The 21,490-nt window shown below is 39.5% G+C and overlaps 1 protein-coding gene across 13 annotated transcripts in view; it reads right to left on the bottom strand.

Annotated features, from left to right (window-relative positions):
* CLASP1 (cytoplasmic linker associated protein 1) overlaps positions 1-21,490 on the bottom strand; it is a 483,598-nt gene that overhangs the window by 49,648 nt on the left and 412,460 nt on the right. For all 13 annotated transcript variants that reach the window (XM_088473663.1, XM_088473650.1, XM_088473651.1 and 10 more), the window contains 2 exons: positions 15,371-15,514; positions 14,785-14,891 (listed from right to left, as the gene is read on the bottom strand). In XM_088473663.1, the coding sequence (XP_088329789.1) occupies positions 14,785-14,891; positions 15,371-15,514 (251 nt within the window). The remainder of the gene's footprint in view (positions 1-14,784; positions 14,892-15,370; positions 15,515-21,490) is intronic.

Below are 21,490 nucleotides of genomic sequence, written 5' to 3'. Positions count from 1 at the left end.
CCCCCCCCAACCCTCCCTTAGGGATGCCTAATCCTAACACTCCCGGGGTGGTGCCTAACCCCAAGTCCTCCGGGGGGGGTCTAACCCAAAGTCCCCCCAGGGGTGCCGAAACCTAACCCTCCTCCCCCGCGGCCAACGCTAACCCTGTCCCCGCTTACCTTCATTCGTGAAGCCTTCTGTCTGTATTCCGTTATCGGGCTAAAGATAGGCGTTGAGATTTCGACGCCTATCTTCAGTCCTATGTCGGGATTTTGACGCCGGAATTTCGTTAGACGGCTTCCCGGGTTCCGGCATTATAATTACATCCCAAGAAGTCAATATAGGAAGTAAAACATATTTGGGTGCATTTAGCTGTTACTGACTAATGTACCTCATGATATGCCACGTATGAGTGGAGCTTGACTCAGTACATAGAGACACGAGGAAAGATTTAACCAGCACAATAGCACAGAACACAACAGAGAATATTTTCAATTCAAATCTCTGTTTATGCAGAATGACGACTTCTAATGTCAACGGTGAACTAATCAGATTTTACAGCTGGTTAATGTTTAATAAGGTTGATATTCTTTACACAGTGTATTTGGGACATGCACAGCACACATGACTTCAATAATAAACGTAGCATAAGAGGAATGATTTTCCCAAGTTTATGCTGGTAAATCAACTCTGACATAGAAATGTGACAAAAAACAATTAACAACCTACCGAAAACTTTTGTTTTGTTTAAGTGCTAAACAAACAGCTCAAGCTGACAGCAAACAGTTCATGAGGAATGAAATAAAAAACCACATGCGTATATTTATATGAACTAACTAAAGTGTTTAAACTCCAAAGCACCCTAGGCTTGGCCACTGCCAAGCACTGTAAAGGTGCCTACACACATGGCGATATTTTACGCATTTGTTCCAACGCATCGGAACAACTGATCGTGTAAAATATGCCCAAATCCTGAGTCCCCTCTCACGATCACGATGAGAAGCGCGTCCCCGCAGGTCGCACATCGCATCTTCAAACCTGCCGTGCTGTAGGGCAGATCTGACAATCTCAAGTCACGATGCACTGGATAGTTTAGGAGGCTAGGAGGCACGATAGATCGTGTGTCAAATTGGCAGCTTTTTCAGACCAAATCGTGCCCACGACTGCCAGGGAGCTCTCGGGGATAGTTCAGGGGTGAATCATACACATTGTGGGATTGTGAACACATCGCTATGTGTGTAGGCACCTTAACATACTTTCTAAAACTGCTACTTAGGAAAGCCATGCTTCTTTATCTTGCAGGAGTCTGTGTAATATTTGTAGTCTACCAATATCAGTTATCACTGTAAGCATAACCAATAAGCTGTGCTTTATTGTTTTAGACTTTTGTCTCCTGTTAATACTATTTGAAACATTGTCCAAATGTGGTCAGGTGCCACATCAGTTTTTGTTGGAGTAAAAAAACAAAAAAAACAAAACAAACAACCCAAACTGCATAGATACATTCAAAATAAATATTGAGCACATAAATTAATGAACTCTTCTCGTATTTCAAGAAGCAGTAGGAGTGATGGAACAAGAAAGATTGTCATTATTGCTTTAGCAAAGAGGATAATTATATTGCAGCAGCCATTAATGCCATACAAGTGTACCTGTCCGCACAAAACGGAACCAATTGAAAGTTGAACAGGACGTTACATTATTATTCAATTTAAACCATCAATTGTATGCAACTATATATCCAGTTTGCCAAACATAACAATGATACAATGCAATGCATTTTTTTTTCTTTGTAAACATGTTTACAGGAAAGCATAAAGTATAGACAGCAATAAAACTACATTAGAATTTTGCATGTGTTAAATTTTGTATTTCATAAACAAAGAAACTTAAAGTTTTACATGTCCCATTAAGACTTCTTACACATGATCTAAAATTTCACAAGTACTGAATTTCTAAAAAAAAAAAAAAAAGGAAGATCCGATCGTTAAGGCTGACACTGGATGGATGCGTTCCTTGTGCAATACAGATATGGTATGCCACCACACTCTGTGGGTAACTGGAGATTCATCGCTCTCATGGCATAAGATTGCAGTCACTCACAAAATGGTGGAGCTCCTAATTCACAGGTGTGTGCTCACTGGAACACACACATGCAGTCTATGCAACTGAAGGTCTCAGCATCTCCACATTTCCCCAGTACCTGCTCACCCCAGCTCTGCTCGATGCAATCCCTGCTCAGCCCTTGCACATATCCACAGTCCCCACTCTAGCCTATTCTACTCCTTCCAGTCCCCATTCTGCTACATCTCGTTTCTGCACTCCTTATGCACATCTCCCCAGCCCCCCTCCCCTCTGCGCATATCCACAGTCCTCACTCACTGCATATATTCCTATCTGGTGGCGAGTCAACATGCAGCTCACTTCCATGTGGGGTCAGAGCCACATGTCTCTTCCTGGTAGGGGGCGGGGCATCATGATTCAGTCCAGTAGGTGGTGAGGTCATGGGTTACAGCCCAGTTGAGACATGGCAACGGGGGAACACGTCTCAAAAGGGGCAGAGCTGCAGGTTACAGTACAGAGGGGGGCGGGGCCAGGCGGTAACACAAACCATCAAATGATAGCTGGGCTTCCACCATTGGAACTTTCGACGAGAAGGTATCTAACCATCCGCGTCAAATGTATTCGATGGTAAAAACTATTTGATGTGCGCATGCGCAAAATTCCCCAGCAGCGCTGTTGGCAAGGTGCGGGATCGCAGGCAGGGCCCACGCTGGAGCAAAAACATACATACTGTCACTGTGACTGGATTCTCTATGTAGCAGCGCTGCTGCCACACTGTGCTGGGGGACTGGCCGGTGGGTATACTGTACAATACTATATATACATAGTAACAGATTTATACAGTGACAGTCCGGCTCCAGTCCAGCATGGCCGACACAGGTGACGGGGGAGGTTGCTCGCTGCTAAAGTGAGTCAGTCCAGTCAGTATGTTACATTACATCCAGCTGAGCTAGGCAGCGAGAACTCGGAGGACAGAGAGACACCCAGGACTTGTGTGAAAGTTTGTGTCTGTGTGAGTGACTTCTGCTGCTGCAGGGTGTGGGCTGCACACTGATTGGCTCTCTGTGACAGAGAGAGCCAATCAGAGCTAGCAATATGCCCGGTTGCTTAGCAGCAGCCTAGAGTGGGGAAGGAGGGAGGGACTGAGGGTCACGTCTCTGAGGCAGTGAGAGATAGCCTCCAGCTAACCCAGGATGAACATTCTTTGATGCGGACACTGCAGACAACAGCCAGGAAGGGCCAGGGGAAGCATAGCTAGAAAACAAGACACCAGCGGGACACCATTGCATGATTACCATTCGATGGTGACAAACATCGTAAGGCCACCATCGAATGGTAAAAATACTACAACCGGAACAAAAACATTGATGGCTAGCAACCATCGATGTCCACTCCTAACCCAGATTGGAGCAGCTGCGGGCCAGGTAATGTATGATCGGGGCAGCTGCAATCAGGGGGGTAGGGAGTGAACAAGGCAGCTGCAGGGGTGCGATCTGAGTAGCATTTGCGGGAGGTAGTCAGCTGCCGAGACTTTGGGCAGCGCGGGTTTCATGGTGTGCGGTGGTGAGTCAGTGTAACAAGCAGCAAGGTCTGAGCCGCAACTGTTGTCAAAAGAAAGGAAAAGGAGACAGAGGGAAACACCTAGGACAGGGAACCGGGTAACAGTACACACACGGACACTGGGTGTACCGATCAAAGTATGATGCAAAGAGCTGTTGGTGAAGAGACACTTTGAATTTCCCGCTCTATCCTCTGAATAATTTACACGATGTCATCGCAACTGACTGGCCCCAAACATAGCACACACGGACTAAATAAGTTTGCCCCAAGACAATGCAAGCCCTAATAAACCACTCAGGGTGATCCCACCCAGCCCCAAAACACCCGCCAATCATTTTTAATGACATTTATATGGCTAACTAATCTCCTAATCACAGAGCAAATCGGACATATTTGTACACTTAAGTGAAGCCATTTTTAGTACACCCACCAGAGTTCTCTACTTGACATGCGCAACAAATTGAAATTCCCTGTCTATAAAATTGGGCATATTTTACTAAATTAAAAAAAAAAAAAAAAATACGGAACAGGATCTAACTAACAAAAATTGTCCTCTACCCTGAGTTATGCCTTGCAAAAAATACCTTAAAAAAAGCAGAAAACTGACACACTTGACCAAACAGGAAGTGGAAGAAAAACACATTTTCAAATTTAGTTTATTTCAAATTTTTTATTTTTTTGCTCTAAAATTGGCTTGCAGCACTGAGCGACAGTTCTAGGTGGCCATACACGGGACGATTTTTAACACTATTTTGGCAGTTTCTACAGGTTGGACAAACCAATCGTTTGAAAAAAGTTGTATTTTGAGTCCCCGCTGTCATCTAGTTGGATCGCAGATCAGATGGTTTTGCAGAGAGATCTCAACTGATCGTGTACCATGTGATACACTTCTATGCATCTTATCCTATGATCTTAATGATCAATCGTACACCATTTGACCACATCTTATGAAGAATTTCAGGGGAAGCATTTCAAGGGAAATCGTACAACTAATCTTACCAACTTTGAATCTCACCATGTATCATCATTCCTGGACAAAAGTTCGTCCATGCAAGATGACGTTTTGCCTCTTTCTGAGTTCCGTTTTTTTGGAGGGAAAAATCCGAACTCCACGTGCAAACTCGAACCTATCCGAGCCTGCACATCCCTAATAAATATATATATATATATATATATATATATATATATATATATACATACACACACAGTCACTGTGGGCGGCACTCAGGGCAACTAATAAATGAAACACACAGACCGCAGGTCAAGCAGATCGACGTTTCAATGCGTCAGCATTTTCCTCAGGATACGTCGATCTGCTTGACCTGCGGTCTGTGTGTTTCATTTATTAGTCGCCCTGAGTGCCGCCCATAGTGACTATACATTTTTCTCCCACTTGCATGGGAGTTCAAACGGAGGGCACCGGACGCAATTTAGTGCTTGTTTAGGACGGGAGTGCCGGCAATCTGGTTATATATATATACATACGGAGGGCATCTGTAATTGTTTATGTATGAGTAGAGTGCCGCTGGCCTGGTCAGGAGAGTGCCGCTGGTCATTGGAATATATATATATATATATATATATACACACACATACCGTATATACTCGAGTATAAGCTGAGTTTTTCAGCACATTTTTTGTGCTGAAAAAGTACCCCCTCGGCTTATACTCGAGTGAAGTGTAGCGCTGACCGGGCGGAGTTCGGTCAGCGCTACACAGCACAAACAGACAGCCGCCGAAGCCGGCAGCTGTGTGTTTGCTGTAATCAGCAGCCGCTGAGAGTCTGTCAGACTCTCAGCGGCTGCTGCTGCTCCCACTGCGGGAGCCATCTTCCGGCTCCCGCAGTGGGTAATGGGAGAGACGTCATGAGTAATGACGTCTCTCCCATGCAAAGCGGTCGGAGGAGCTGTTAGCGGCGGGACCAGAAGCGGGAGTTTCAGGTAAGTGATTTTTTAATTCTTATTACGTCTTTTTACTTGGGGGGGGGGGGGAGGGGGGATATACTGGGGGCACTACCAGGGGGCAATTACTACAGGGGGCACTAAAATGGGGGATTACCACTGGGGGAACTACCAGGGGGGGATTACTACAGGGGGTACTACCAGGGGGGGATTACTACAGGGGGCACTAAAAAGGGGGATTACCACTGGGGGTACTACCAGGGGGGGATTACTACAGGGGGAACTAAAAGGGGGGATTACCACTGGGGGTACTACCAGGGGGTGGATTACTACAGGGGGCACTAAAAGGGGGGATTACCACTGGGGGTACTACCAGGGGGGGATTACTACAGGGGGCACTAAAAGGGGGGAGTACCACTGGGGGTACTACCAGGGGGGGATTACTACAGGGGGCACTAAAAGGGGGGATTACCACTGGGGGTACTACCAGGGGGGGGATTACTACAGGGGGCACTAAAAGGGGGGAGTACCACTGGGGGTACTACCAGGGGGGGGGGGTTACTACAGCGGGCACTAAAAGGGGGGATTACCACTGGGGGTACTACCAGGGGGGGATTACTACTGGGGGCACTAAAAGGGAGGGATTACCACTGGGGATACTACCAGGGGGGGATTACTACTGGGGGCACTAAAAGGGAGGGATTACCACTGGGGGTACTACCAGGGGGGGATTACTACTGGAGGCACTGAAAGGGGGGATTACCACTGGGGGCACTACCAGGAGGGATTACTACTGGGGGCACAACCAGGGGGAATTACTACTGGGGGCACAACCAGGGGGAATTACTACTGGGGGCACTACCAGCTGCTGCCATTTCCCACCCTAGGCTTGTACTCAAGTCAATAAGTTTTCCCAGTTTTTTGTGGTAAAAGTAGGTACCTCGGCTTATATTCGGGTGGACTTATACTCGAGTATATACGGTACATTATATATATATATATATATATATATATAAATAAAAAAAACCTTTATTTATGTGCAGCACCCTTACAGAGTATATAAACAAATGAGCAATACAAGACAACTGTGACTAGAACACATACTGTAGCAGGACAAGGACAAACTTTATAAATGTTCCTGCAACAGGGCAGCAGAGACCAAAGGGGTATGGCATATATGATAGTATAAGTAAATTAAAAAAAAGCACATGAGGGAAGAGGGCCCTGCTTTTGAGAGCTTACATATATATAATCTTATCCTGTCCCAGATGCATCTTAACATACCTAACTAAAGCACAAAAGACATGGGGCCTATGTATCATTCTGTTATATAAAATTATACAGAAATGGCAGTTTCTGCATAATTTTATGTAAACTACCTATGTAACAAAAGCACAATGCAGGAGATTTCACATAAATATCTGGCAAAGTGCTAATTAGCGCTGCAGATTGCAGTCCCCATTATTATCAATGACCCCTATGTATTAAACTCCAAATAGCTAAGCTTTTTGGCGTTTAGCCCCAGTAGTTTACACTAGTTTCAGATGGTGTAAACTACTGTAAGCCTATGGAGGCACAAGGGGCAGGAGGGAGATCTTTAGATCTCTCCCCCGCAGTCCCCAGCCGGTTCCGGAAGTTGGCACTGAATTTGTCACTTCTGTGAAAAACTTCTGCAATTTGCTGGGTATATAACTCGCAGGGACAGCGGTTACCGCAACCACTGTCCCTGCATGTTCTTTGTACATATTTTCATTAAAATATAAAAAATCCCTTGCGAGTTGGGTACATAAGTCACAGAAGTACCGTGATTATTAGTACATAGACCCCATAGTCTTTTACTTTTATATGTATTTCTGTATGTGTAGAGAATTCTGTATGTGAAAGAACAAAAATGTATTTATGTTTATACATGGTGTTTGGACTTTGCAGGGGCTTGTAGTTATGGTGTTTCCACACGGTCCGATTTTAATGAACGATATGAATGATAACGATATAGTTCATATTGTTATTGTTCAGATCGTTAATTTTTTTGTACCTTCCAACCCTCAAACGAGCAGTGATGTGCGGGCACGTATGGACGATAACAATATTGTCCATCGGCCATGCATGCAGGCCAACCTGGACGATATCATCCAGGTTACATAGAGAACCGCGATCGTTGGTCGCGGGTCACTGGGCCGTCGTTGGTGGTGTGCTGGATGAGCGATATCGATCATCCAGCACACCGGGAAGATCAGTCAGCGATATTGTTATCGCCGACTGATCGTCCCATGTGTACGCACCATTAGACAACAGCTTTTCCTGGTAGGGAAAGTGCTGTACTCTGTTTGGAAATTGTAAGACAGTGGTTATCAAACTCAGTCTTCAGGACCCAAAACAGGTCACACTTTCCAGGTCACCTAGCAGGTGCACAGGTGTAGTCATTACTCATAGACTTATTTTAAAAGAGCCACAGGTGGAGCTAATTATTCCACTCGTGATCCTGTGAGGAAAGTTGGAAAACATTAATTGTTTGGTGTCCTGAGGACAGAGTTTGAGAGCCTGTGTTGTAAGATATTTAGCAGGGTTGATCAGTGTTGTCCAGGAACCATCAGTATGTAATTTCTTCTTTATTTATGAATGGCTGTAACAATGGCAATTTATTGAGTTGGGTACAATGTGAGAGGTAAATGTACATTATATATTGTGCAGGATTAGTAACTTTGATGTTCTGTTTGAATTTTGATTAATCTATCATGATGGCATTTTCAGTAGGGAAATACAATGTCTAATTTGATTGCTATTACACTTTCCTATTGAAATATTGCTTTGATTTCTCCATCAAGTCAGGATGTATAAGCACGCATCTGGATCTGCTAAACGAAAGAAGAAGAAAGAGGTGGAAAAGGAAGCACTGAAACAACAAAAATTTATGCAGTCTTTCATAAGTCCGAAGATTCCTACAGTCTCTTAAGGAACCTGAACTTGATGCACCAGGAACTTCTCAGTTCTTGCTTGCTTGCTCTCCCTACTCAGAGGAAACCTCCAATACCACAAGCCTGCAGTCTGGAACATCCCATGACATAGAAGCAGCAGATGTACAACAGACCTCTTTTGCTTTCATTAAAGAAATTGCAGATCTTCAGACAGCGAGCATTCAGAAATCGTCTACCGCCTTGTCAGGATCACAAGATACAACCAAAAAATCTACGGCAGATGATATAATTGTAAGTTATCCTCATGATCCCGCCGACTGGGGACTGGGTAATAACATTACAGAACCCATGAGAGAATATTTTACCCGTAACCCATTAAAAAATACTTTGTCAGATTTTTCAGCATCCAGGAGAAACTATTCTGATGGTACACGACTTCTGACTCCAGATCTTTTTTGGAGAAAAAAGATTAATGGTGAAAGTGTTCACCGCGATTGGCTTATATACTCAATCAAAAGGCACTGTATTTTGCATCCCTTGTAAACTGTACAGCAGTACATCACATACCCTTGCAACAGCTGGATTTAATGGAATGGAAAAATGCTGGATCACGGTTTAAGGAGCATGAAATATCAAGTGATCATCGCAGTTGTGTAATGAAGTTCACACAAAGAGCCAAACATAGTTGCCGGATAGACCATGCCCTTGCTTTACAAATGGATAAAGAACAGAACTACTGGAGAGAAGTTTTAAAGAGAGTTGTTGCCGTTATCAAGTTCCTAGGTGAACGTGCTTCACCCTTTCGTGGGAATGATGAGTTATTTGGTTCTCCACAGAATGGGTGTTTCCTTGGGTGCCTAGAACTGAATGCCCAATTTGATACGTTTCTTGAAAATCATATCAAGCAATATGGAGGAGCAGGAAGTGGAGTAAGTTATTACATGTCCTCAACCACAGTGGAGGAATTTATTGACCTTATGGGAGCTAAAGTTTTGGATACAATAGTCAAAGAGCTCAAAAGGGCCAAATATTATTCTGTTATTGTGGACTCCACTCCGGATCTTAGTCATGTTGATCAACTAGCAATAGTTGTGAGATATGTGAACAAAGATGGACCAGTAGAACGATCTTTAGGATTTGTGGCAATACATTCCCATACTGGAGAGCACCTTGAAAGCACTTTACTATCAGTGCTTTCTGATAAAAATATTGACATTTGCAACTGTCGAGGACAAAGCTATGACAATGCCAGCAATATGTCTGGCAAATGAAATGGATTGCAAGCAAGAATTTGTGCAATAAATCCTTTAGCATTGTATGTACCTTGTTCTGCTCACTCACTCAATCTAGTGGGAGCATGTGCTGCTGATTCTTGTGTAACAGCTGTATCGTTCTTTCATTTTTTGGAGTGCCTTTATACCTTTTTTTCTTCATCAACTCATCGATGAGAAATACTCACTAAACATCTCAGCAAAGGATCTGGACACCTTTCCCTAAAAAGATTGTCAAGCACAAGATGGTCAGCTCGTGCTGATGCTACAAAAACATTAAGAAGAGGCTACAAGTATGTTGGTGATGCACTCAATGAATTGAAGGACTCAGAACAACAACCTGCGAATGCTCGAGGAGAAGCAAAAGCTCTGGAAAAGCAACTGCAATGCTTTTGAAACAACTATCTTGCTTGTTGTATGGGGAAACATTCTTGAAAGGTTGGATGCAACAAGTAAGACTTTGCAAAAAATAAATGTTTATATCGACGAAGTTGTGAATCTCTACAGTTCACTGGAGGAATATGTTCAAAAAATTAGAGATTCTTTTGACAATTTTGAAATTGAAGCTAAAGAAATGACACCCAACCATTCTTATCCAGGTGAAGGAAAGCGCTCAAAAAAAAGAAACCTTTTCATGATGAGGAAAAGAACGATGATGAACCGCATATTTCAGCAAGAGAAAAATAAATTTTCGATACCATCAATATAATAATAGATCGTCTTCTTGTGGAGTTGAAGAAACAAAACAAGTCCTACAAAAACATCAATAGGCGATTTGCGATTCTTAAACCATCAGCTGGAATACCCATAAATGAGCTGTGCAGTGTGGCAGATAACCTGCAAAGCAGTTACCCAGATGATCTTGAAGAAAGTTTTACTGAAGAATTTATCCAATGTTCTTCAATGTTACCTCAGGAGGTTAACCCATTGGCAATGAGGCAGTATATAATTGACCATGATCTCCAGGATACATTTCCCAATACAGAAAACATGTTACGTATATTTTTATGTATGCCTATTGCTAATGCCAGTGGAGAGAGGTCATTTTCCTGTCTAAAACGAATTAAAAATGAAAGAAGAACCACCATGGGCCAAGATCGTCTATCAGCACTATCTTTGATGGCGGTGGAATCAGGTCTTGTTAAACAACTGGACTTCAAAGACCTAGTGGATGCTTTTGCAAAAAAAAAAAAAAAAACAAGCAGAGTAAAACTGTAGCAATATTTGTAAAGTTAAAGTGATACTATATTTGTGAAAAGAAATTATAACTGTATAGTGATCAGGGATTTTTTTTTTTAGTTACATTGTTTGCACTTTGATATCAGGTATTAAAAGTTAATATAACTAACTTTGTCAAAAGATTGTTTGAAGAGTGTTTTAGATCAAGTGTTAAAAGTAAAAAAAAAAAAAAAGATTTGGTTAACATTGTTTGAACTTTCTGATATAAAGCATTGAAAGCCATTTGCACTTTTTTTTATATAAGGAGTTAAAAAAAATTATTTTTTGTTATAACCTTGATTTTTTCGAGTAGGCGTTAAAAGTTAATAATACATTATTTTGTATTATAAACACTGTGGGGGAATTCAATTCAAAGCGAATTGAATAGCGCCAGGAGGGAGCTCCAGGTGCTATTCAATTCAGTGCGCTATGTCGGAGAATCCCAGTTCTAGCAACTTAACAAGGGTATTAAGGCGCGAGAGCCAGCATTCTCTGACTAAAGTGCCGGGTGCGCGGCTATTAGCCTGCGCTAAGCAGTAAAATAGCTGCGCGCCCGTCACCTTTGTCGGATTTCTACTCGCATCCCCAGGGGGGCGCAAGATGAAATCCTTTGCCCGCCCAAATAGCGCTGTGTATTGAATAGCTTCGGGAGCTCCCTCCCGTTGCTATTCAACATCGCACTGAATTGAATTCCCCCCACTGTTTGCATTTTCTCTGCTATCAGGTAATCAACGTTAATATAAATTATTTTGTACTACATTGTTTGCACTTTCTATGACATCAGGCGTTAAAAGTTTAAATACATTATTTTGTATTATATATGCACATTATTTTTGCACTGTGTATTCATTTTCCATTTTAATGTTTTAATGTCCGTAATGTTTAAAGCTTTAAATAGTTGAGCATAAGGAGGAAAAACAAAAAAATTATGTAAGGGCATGAATCAGGAACTCACATATAGTGCTATGGATTGTTTGAGGGAGGGGGCCCCAAACTAGTATCTTGCCTAGGGCCCCATGAGGTCTAAATCCGGCTCTGCCTGCTGGTCACATTTACACACAGGCCAAGCAGCATTTTCAATCCCCAAACCAGACAGAAACTGCTTTTAAAAGTCTGACTTATATAAACAAATACTATATTATCTTGTGCTGTACACACATTCTACATGCAATCTACAAAGAGCATAATAGTTTTTGTCACCAAATACTGACCTGTATGTTTATTTCCAAGCAAAGGATCAATTAACACAGTAAAGACATACGGGAATCTAATTGTCCCGAAAATGTGTTAACGTATAAAATAATTAATACAAAAGAGACTGGAAGCTTACAGGATGTTGTCTGAAAGTGAGCATGCAAGAGCACAGGCAATTCTGTGTTAATGTAACTGAGGCAACAGCATATAGCCTTGCTCGGATGGCACTTTATTGATAAAATGAAGTGACCTTGAATATGAAGCAGATTTTCAAAGAAAAATGGTACTGTGTAAAGTCTGGCAGAATTTCTGATCAAAATAAGCAGTCTTGATTTAAACACTTCCTATTTATAGGAAGAAAATGGTAGCCAAACAAGGCCTACCCATTTAGCAACTAGACAACCTACCGAATTAAATGAGGAACTACTTTATTATTTGATACATGATGGGGAATATATGGCCTTTAGATCCCCCCAATCTGTGGAAATTGTGTGTACTGTTCCACTTATTGTCTGATGATCACCAGCCAATAATTACTAAGGGGACACATCATTTGAAATAGGAGACTCCCTTCTCTCACGGCAAAGTACCCCCCATGTGTGTGCAGGCCAGTATGGGGGAGAACTCGCACAATATGCCCTTCCACCATCTATGGAAAACTATTTTTTCCGTAGCGCTGGATGATATTGTCTGGTGATCACAGTATCAGCTCGCTTTCAACAAATTGCTGACTATGCGTATTTGAAGGGAGAAGTGCTCTGGAGACAACCTTTTTGCTCGTTTTGTGCTCTGGAGACAACCTTTTTACAACTTTTCTGGGAGTGCTCTGTAGTTCAGGGGTTCTGGTGGAGAGTGTGTTAAGCCATATCCTCTATAGTGTTGACCCTTTCCAACTTTGATCCTAGGATAGGTTTATTAGGTACCCTCGATAAAGACCTCTTCTACAAGTATACCAGACAAAATTGTTTATGTTTTAAAGTTGGCTGAATTAGGTATTGTCCAAACATGAATGGCCCCTATAGGCCCATGTTTTGCTGAATGGGTCTTGTTTGTTTACTCTGTTAGAAATGCACTGGCAGAATTTGACAGAATCTGAGCCAAATGGCTGTAGTCTCCCTTTGTCAAATCTGATTTCTCAGACCTTGGACCATACTTTTCTACTTTTGAAAAAACATTTCAGGGAGATTGTGAGCGCGGTGGTAAAGTGGGTGTGTACTGCTACATGTGAGACACGTGTAATACAATTGATTTACGTCCAAATGTAAATGAGCTCCAAAGCAGTTAGCAAGATCATCTTGTTGATGAAAATACATGGATACTTTTCAGAAAATGCATGTAGCCATAGGAATCATTGTGCCTATAACCAATGCTGGGAAATTATACTTATGATCCCATTTGAATGTATATATCTCTGTTATTTTTTAATGTAACAGCTTCATAATGGGGGTAAGGTGCAATCAGGGAGATTGCTAGACTCTTCAGGGAGTCTCCCTGACAATCAGGGAAAGTAGGCAAGTATGCCTTGGACTCTGGAAATGCTGTTTTAGGGCCATGCCACTAAACCAATTCCACCTTAATTCTAATACTGTTGATGACTATACATGTATTACCATATGTTTTTCTTCACTTTTTTTTGGTTGGTTCAGATTATATGTCTAATCATGCTACTTGCTACATATATGCCCTTAGTACAGTACATCTGCTTCTGACAATTGTACCCATTTGTCTTGATTTTATCTATCACTTCAAGGAGATTACAATTAATATTCCTTATTAAATAGGCTGGGTTATGTATAGGTTTCTTTTATTACTTATGTTTTTCTTTGTTTTTTTTTTAGGCAAAATCTTAAATAAACTCAATTTAAGAGGCAGGCCTGGTCAAAGTATGACTGACAGAAACTGAACATGTGTGTATATATACATAGATTTTTGTGTATATATAAATGTGTATGTATATATACATGTGTATGATATATTTATAGTGTGCAATAACTACTCACTGCTTAAGAAAAAAAGGGCTGGGTGTTTTCTCATTTGACATCATCATAACCTAGTCCCTGAAAATGTTACAGAAACTTAATAGCCCGGAACCAACTATACACTAAAACATACTAACTATTAAACTGTAAATACCTCCAAGCACTACACACTGACTTATATAAGCATGAAACAATATGCTGAATTGGGTATCTGTAAGCTTCCACTCTAAACTGTACATTCACATCCTTACCCTTCTATCCCTAATTCCCAATCATGAGATATGGAATAATATGAATGATGATTAAAATTTTATAGATTAGTTGTTAATATGAAGCAAATCTCAAAATGTCTACTCTAGTTATCAGTAACAACTATGAAAAAGCTTTGCTGCAAATGTAATGTTTACTAGAGTGACCATCTGGAAAAAAAACATTTGTCTAGTTCAATTATAGACAATGGTATACTACCACTGTCAAGTGACTGCAAAGCATACAGGCATTTTCACTACAGAGAATTTAACTACATATAGCATATTTCACAGCAACAAAACAAATTGCTCAAACACATTTAAACTTAAATATAAGAAAAAACTATTATAATAATGATCCTTAATCTCATGCACCAAAGTAAAAAAAAAAAAAAAAAATTTATCTGGTTGAGAGTAAGGCCATCACAATCACTCTTGCTAGAAGACCTTATTACCTTGGGGAGAGGCCACCATGAGAACAGTTGGTTGGAGAAGTTAAAGGACTTGAGCGACTGCTGGAGTGTCGAGAAGGTGTACGGCCCATGGTATTGCTTGGTGATCCCTACAACCAGAAAAATGAATGGGTCACATTAAAAACAAATGTGTACAAACTCCCAACAGAGCTATCAGAAGATGGGATAAAAAAAAAAAGAAATGTGGGAGAAATTTCTACATCGCCAAATAACTTACAAAAATCATATAGAGGGACAAATTCAATAAGATGCAAGCTATCGCTGGCAGCTCATGCTGTGCTCATATCTGCCCATTATGGTAGCCAATTTCTGCTTGCACCACCAAAGGCTGCGAGCAGAAAATTAGCTAGACATCCCACAAAGCTTCCAAAAGCCATTACGGTGACTACTTTGAGGCTGAATGAATACTTTTTGTAGAATCATTAGCATGTGAGAATAATTAATTTCTTATCATGTTGATAAACTCAGCAAGCTTGTATTACATGTTTAGAGCAGTCTGCAGTTATTTAAGAAAATGTGACCTGTTACACCACATGAAGCACAATCTCACAGAATGCTGCCACCTCACCATGCTGCTGTTGCTGGAATTCTTGAGGTGGTTGTGCAGAAGCTTGGTCGCACCATCCTGGAATGTTTTTGGCAAAGCACCCAATAACATTGTGAACTCCGGTGTGTTCAGTTCAAATAGAGAGATTAGGACGATTTGTGCTGCCTGAAATTAGATTATATAAAGTCATGAATGGGGAAAACATGGTATGGAGCAGAAAAGGAAATCTTCTGGAATATAGGACATCCAGGTTAATACAGGAGTACCGCTGAGCATTAGGGGATTCACTTCTAAAACCTACAACATATGTTAAGTTACAGATTTTGTTATATGATAGAAACATTACACGATGCTGGGTTAGGTTGGTAGATTGTTCATACCAACCATTAGTTCTTAATGCTAGATCTCAAGTTAAGACACCTATAGCAATTTTACTCTACATCTGTCGATAAAGTATTAACTATACATGGGATTCGTGCGGTGTAGTGACAAGTATCTGGGGAATGGGGGTTCACAGGGATTAGTGACAAGTATCTGGGACTGACTGAGCAGAGAGATCAGATCAGAAACTAATCAGGCACATGCAGTGAAAATGCAGTGATCACTTTCATACACACTCATTCATCCAACACCCTCACCACCTCACACAACTCTTCACAAATAACTACAGGTTCGAATTGTAATATCTGAGCATACTAACATTTTTAAGAAATTAAGATTTTTTTTTTTTAATAGGACCTGAGCAAGAGGCTAGAAATCCACCACGTTTACCGTAAAATCAGAAACTTGCTGCAAAACATCGAAACGCCTTGTCATGGTCAAATGTTTGGACAGAAGCATTTTCCACTGGTAGATGTGATATATATATATATAAAAAAAAAGTGGAAAAAGAGCGCCTCCTAGTGCAATCTCGTATAGACCTTTGGACCCTTCACCAATTTAAATCACCTGTGTGGTGGAGGGGTACCTTAAGCAGTGGAATAATCCACAATTAAATCAGCATATGAGAATCACTGGTCGTTCAGCACTTTTCCTTCCTCATCCAAGCAAGGAGACCATAGTGTAGTTTATTACACAAACAATTTTAATACACACAAAGTAAAAATGCCTGTACAATGTAAAAAAAAAGCAAGCTTATCTGTAGATGATCACATCACAGGAGCCCCAGGCAGTAAATCACAGCAATAATCTCAACGCGTTTCGTCCAATCATAATTCACAGGACTTCATCAGGAGGATAAGAGAGGATCATAACAAAGACCTATATATACCCTAAATAATCCTTTAATTAGTGGGCGTGTGTACCGCCACTTCGCAATTAAGATTGCGTTCCAGGAACCGGAAGTGCATTCCACTTAACCGGAAGTGGATATTCACAAGTCCGTTTTGGGACTCACCGGCGTGCCAGATATGCTGAAAGGGTCACAGTGCCCCCAGCTCCAACAGCCGCGTGTAGCTCCAGCGGGCTCCGCTTCTTAGTGGCGGCGGCCATTTTATTGTAGCGCATCCTCTTGTAACCACTCTAGTGGTGACTGGTGCCATTTTGCCTTAGTCTAGATATCAATAGAAGCCAAATAATAGTCAGGATGATCGCAAAATCAATATGACCAAACTTCCATCACTTCTGGACTCTAGGTATAAAATTAATAAATAATGAGCATATAAATATAGCAAGGGGAATAAAACCAATAACAGATCATCATATATAATAATAGAATGGAAAAATAAAAACCCCCTAAGGATCATAAAATCGATAATGATCAACAATAAGAATAATACAATAGAACAAGGACTATATTAAAGAGAGAAGAGGAATGAATAATATAGAAAACATCAAAAACACAGTAAACAGTAATAATTAGAATAATAACATAATAATCTTAAGAACATCAAAAACCTAATCTAAAAATGGGGCAATTTCGTAATTATCGTTCAAGCCATTGGGAAACATAGTATTGAAAAAATAAATCCAAAACATCTCACGTCTAGATAATGTATTATCTAAATTGCCACCTCGTTCTCCCATCTTAACGTGTTCTATGGCTTTAAATTTAAAACCATTCAATTCAGAATTATGAAACAGTTTAAAATGCCTAGGTACACTATGATTGTCCAATTTATTTTTATTACTACGTACATGTTCCTGTATACGCATTTTTAGGGGTCGCTTCATTTTGCCAATATATTTCAATCCACACCGACATTCTAGCATATAAATCACCCATGTTGTTATGCAGTTCATAAACAGGAAAATTTTTTGAATCATCAAAATTCATAAAAGATTTGTTTTGCGGATGAACATATTTATAAATAATGCAGTGGCCACACTTAAAAAAGCCTCTTCTGTTAATCTCCCAGTTGTTCTCAATTCTTTGTGTTTTCACCTTTAATTGACTGGGAGCCAGTATACTTTTCAAATTCTTGGCTTTCTTAAAAACAATTTTTGGTCTATCTGGTAGGACTGTATTCAGTACACCATCCATTTTCAAGATATCCCAATGCTTAGTCAGGGTTTTGTGTATCCTTTTTTCTTCTTTATTATATGTAGTGATAAAGAGGACCTCATTGTCATGTTTTCTTATCTTTTCTTTATACTTTAATAACTCAGACCTATTCATATTCTTTGCTCTTAACTTGGAGTCAATCAACAGATTATCAGAGTAACCCCTTTCCTTAAACCTATCCGAATATAATTTAAGTTGTTCCTCGCAGATGTCTTGTTCACTACAATTACGTTTAATCCTGCAGAATTGTGAAAATGGTATATTTGTTTTCCATTTATCAGCATGACCACTTTTGAAATGTACATAGGAGTTGGTATCCAGTTTTGATAAAATTTTTAGTTTGGATGACATTATTAGTACTCATTAAAACTAAATCCAAATATTCCACGTGGTGGTCATCAAATTTATATGTAAAAGATAAATTAGATGTATTCACACTAATAAAATCCATAAAATCATCAAATTTAGATCTAGGACCCTTCCAAACGATTAAAATATCGTCTATGTAACGTTGGTATAAAATGATGTTATCACTAAATGCATTGTTCCCATAGATGAAAGCATTCTCCCAACTCCCCATATGTAAATTGGCAAAACTTGGTGCAAAAATAGTCCCCATTGCTGTTCCACATATCTGTATATAAAAGTCACTTAAGAATTTTATTTGTATCTTAATTAATTTTATATTGAAACACAATTATTTTAAATTTTTATGTGATTCACTTAAGATAGGATCTACAAGTAGGAATTCTCTACAAGATTCTATTCCCTTTCATGGTCTAGATGTGTATAATGATTGGACATCGATAGTAACCCAATGATAATCCTCCTTCCAAATAAAATTCTCCAAAATTTGTAATATAGCTGTAGTGTCTTTAGTATATGACTTCAGTTTACAAACATATTTCTTCAGAAATATTTCTACATACTCTGAAATATGTGCTGTTAAGGAGTTGATGCCTGCCACTATTGGTCTCCCAGGGGGATTTTTCAGGCGCTTGTGAATTTTAGGGAGAAAATAAAAGATTGGTATCACTGGGTTATTTTCGATCAGATATTGGAATTCATCCATCCTAATAATATCTTGTCTCAATGCATCTACCAGAAAAATCCTAACTTTTTCCACAAATCCCTCAAATTGGCAGAGTTAAGAAATGGAATGGGAATATGGAGAAACATAGAGAGAATTCGAGACAGAGGGGACAAGGAGAATGGACTAAAGTACAGTCTAAATCCAAACCTACCTTTAAGAGATTCCCAACTCCTAAAAGAGTGGGTTTCATGAACCATAATCGATATTCTACATTAAGTAGATTGGAATCCAATAGTGATTCCGATTTTTTATCCCCAATGGCCTCAGACATGAGAGAAAGACCAATGGGAAGTATGGGATGTCAAGAACAGGTGAGACGATCATCACCACTAAAAAGAAGGTTGGCAGACGACAAGGGAGAAGGGGGGGCCTTAAGCGAATACAAAAAAAGACGAAATCTACCCAACTAAATTAAGCTATAGAGCTAAAGGATAAAGGCATTTTTAATCTCTCATCTTATCAGTTATCCGAAGCCGAGATTTCATTTTTACGCAAAGGTTTGACGTTTGCCCCCACAGCCCAGTCTAACAATTTTCAATTATTTATTGACTTGAATAAATTTATTAGGAAATTAACTTTACGTAGACATTTCTTGATAAAGGAGCCTATAGAAGTAACTAGTGTTATAAATTGCTCCAAGTCAGGATTAAAACCACCTTCAAAATACTACCCGATAGAATCCAAAAGTAGGCAGATAGAGAGATGTTTTATGAATTGGTGAAAAAAGAATTATGTGATACTATTAATACTACCCAGCGAATAGGTGTGAAAGATAATCTAACCAACTTTGAAAAAAATGCTATAAAAGGCTAAAAAAAAAAGATGAGTTAGTCCTCAAACAAGCCGATAAGGGGGGAGGACTAGTCATCATGAATAGGAAGGATTATGAAACTGAAGGTCTCAGATTGTTAAATGATGCTGTTTCCTATAAAAAATTGTATACAGAGCCCACAGAGGGATTTGTGGAAAAATTTAGGATTATTCTGGTACATGCATTGAGACAAGATATTATTAGGAATGATGAATTCCAATATCTGATTGAAAAGAAACCAGTGATACCAATCTTTTATTTTCTCCCTAAAATTCACAAGAACCTGGAAAATCCCCCTGGGAGACCAATAGTGGCAGGCATCAACTCCTTAACAGCACATATTTCAGAGTATGTAGAAATATTTCTGAAGAAATATGTTTGTAAACTGAAGTCATATACTAAAGACACTACAGCTATATTACAAATTTTGGAGAATTTTATTTGGAAGGAGGATTATCATTGGGTTACTATCGATGTCCAATCATTATACACGTCTATAGACCATGAAAAGGGAGTAGAATCGTGTTGAGAATTCCTACTTGTAGATCCTACCTTAAGTGAATCACATAAGAATTTTATTTGTATCTTAATTGATTTTATATTGAAACAATTATTTAAAATTTTTATTTGGATTTAGTTTTAATGAGTACTAATAATGTCATCCAAACAAAATTTTTTATCAAAACTGTGGACACCAACTCCTATGTACATTTCAAAAGTGGTCATGCTGATAAATGGAAAACAAATATACCATTTTCACAATTCTGCAGGATTAAACGTAATTGTAGTGAACAAGACATCTGCGAGGAACAACTTAAATTATATTCGGATAGGTTTAAGGAAAGTGGTTACCCTGATAACCTGTTGATTGACTCCAAATTAAGAGCAAAGAATATGAATAGGTCTGAGTTATTAAAGTATAAAGAAAAGATAAGAAAACATGACAATGAGGTCCTCTTTATCACTACATATAATAAAGAAGAAAAAAGGATACACAAAACCCTGACTAAGCATTGGGATATCTTGAAAATGGATGGTGTACTGAATACAGTCCTACCAGATAGACCAAAAATTGTTTTTAAGAAAGCCAAGAATTTGAAAAGTATACTGGCTCCCAGTCAATTAAAGGTGAAAACACAAAGAATTGAGAACTGGGAGATTCAAAGAAGAGGCTTTTTTAAGTGTGGCCACTGCATTATTTGTAAATATGTTCATCCGCAAAACAAATCTTTTATAAATTTTGATGATTCAAAATTTTTTCCTATTTATGAGTTTATGAACTGCATAACAACATGGGTGATTTATATGCTAGAATGTCGGTGTGGATTGAAATATATTGGCAAAACGAAGCGACCCCTAAAAATGCGTATACAGGAACATGTACGTAGTATTAAAAATAAATTGGACAATCATAGTGTACCTAGGCATTTTAAACTGTTTCATAATTCTGAATTGAATGGTTTTAAATTTAAAGCCATAGAACACGTTAAGATGGGAGAACGAGGTGGCAATTTAGATAATACATTATCTAGACGTGAGATGTTTTGGATTTATTTTTTCAATACTATGTTTCCCAATGGCTTGAACGATAATTACGAAATTGCCCCATTTTTAGATTAGGTTTTTGATGTTCTTAAGATTATTATGTTATTATTCTAATTATTACTGTTTACTGTGTTTTTGATGTTTTCTATATTATTCATTCCTCTTCTCTTTTTAATATAGTCCTTGTTC

Source organism: Taudactylus pleione, unplaced genomic scaffold, assembly GCF_031769625.1.
Source record: "Taudactylus pleione unplaced genomic scaffold, aTauple2 ptg000138l, whole genome shotgun sequence".
Lineage (NCBI taxonomy): Eukaryota > Metazoa > Chordata > Amphibia > Anura > Myobatrachidae > Taudactylus > Taudactylus pleione.
This window is presented reverse-complemented; position numbering and strand designations above follow the sequence as displayed.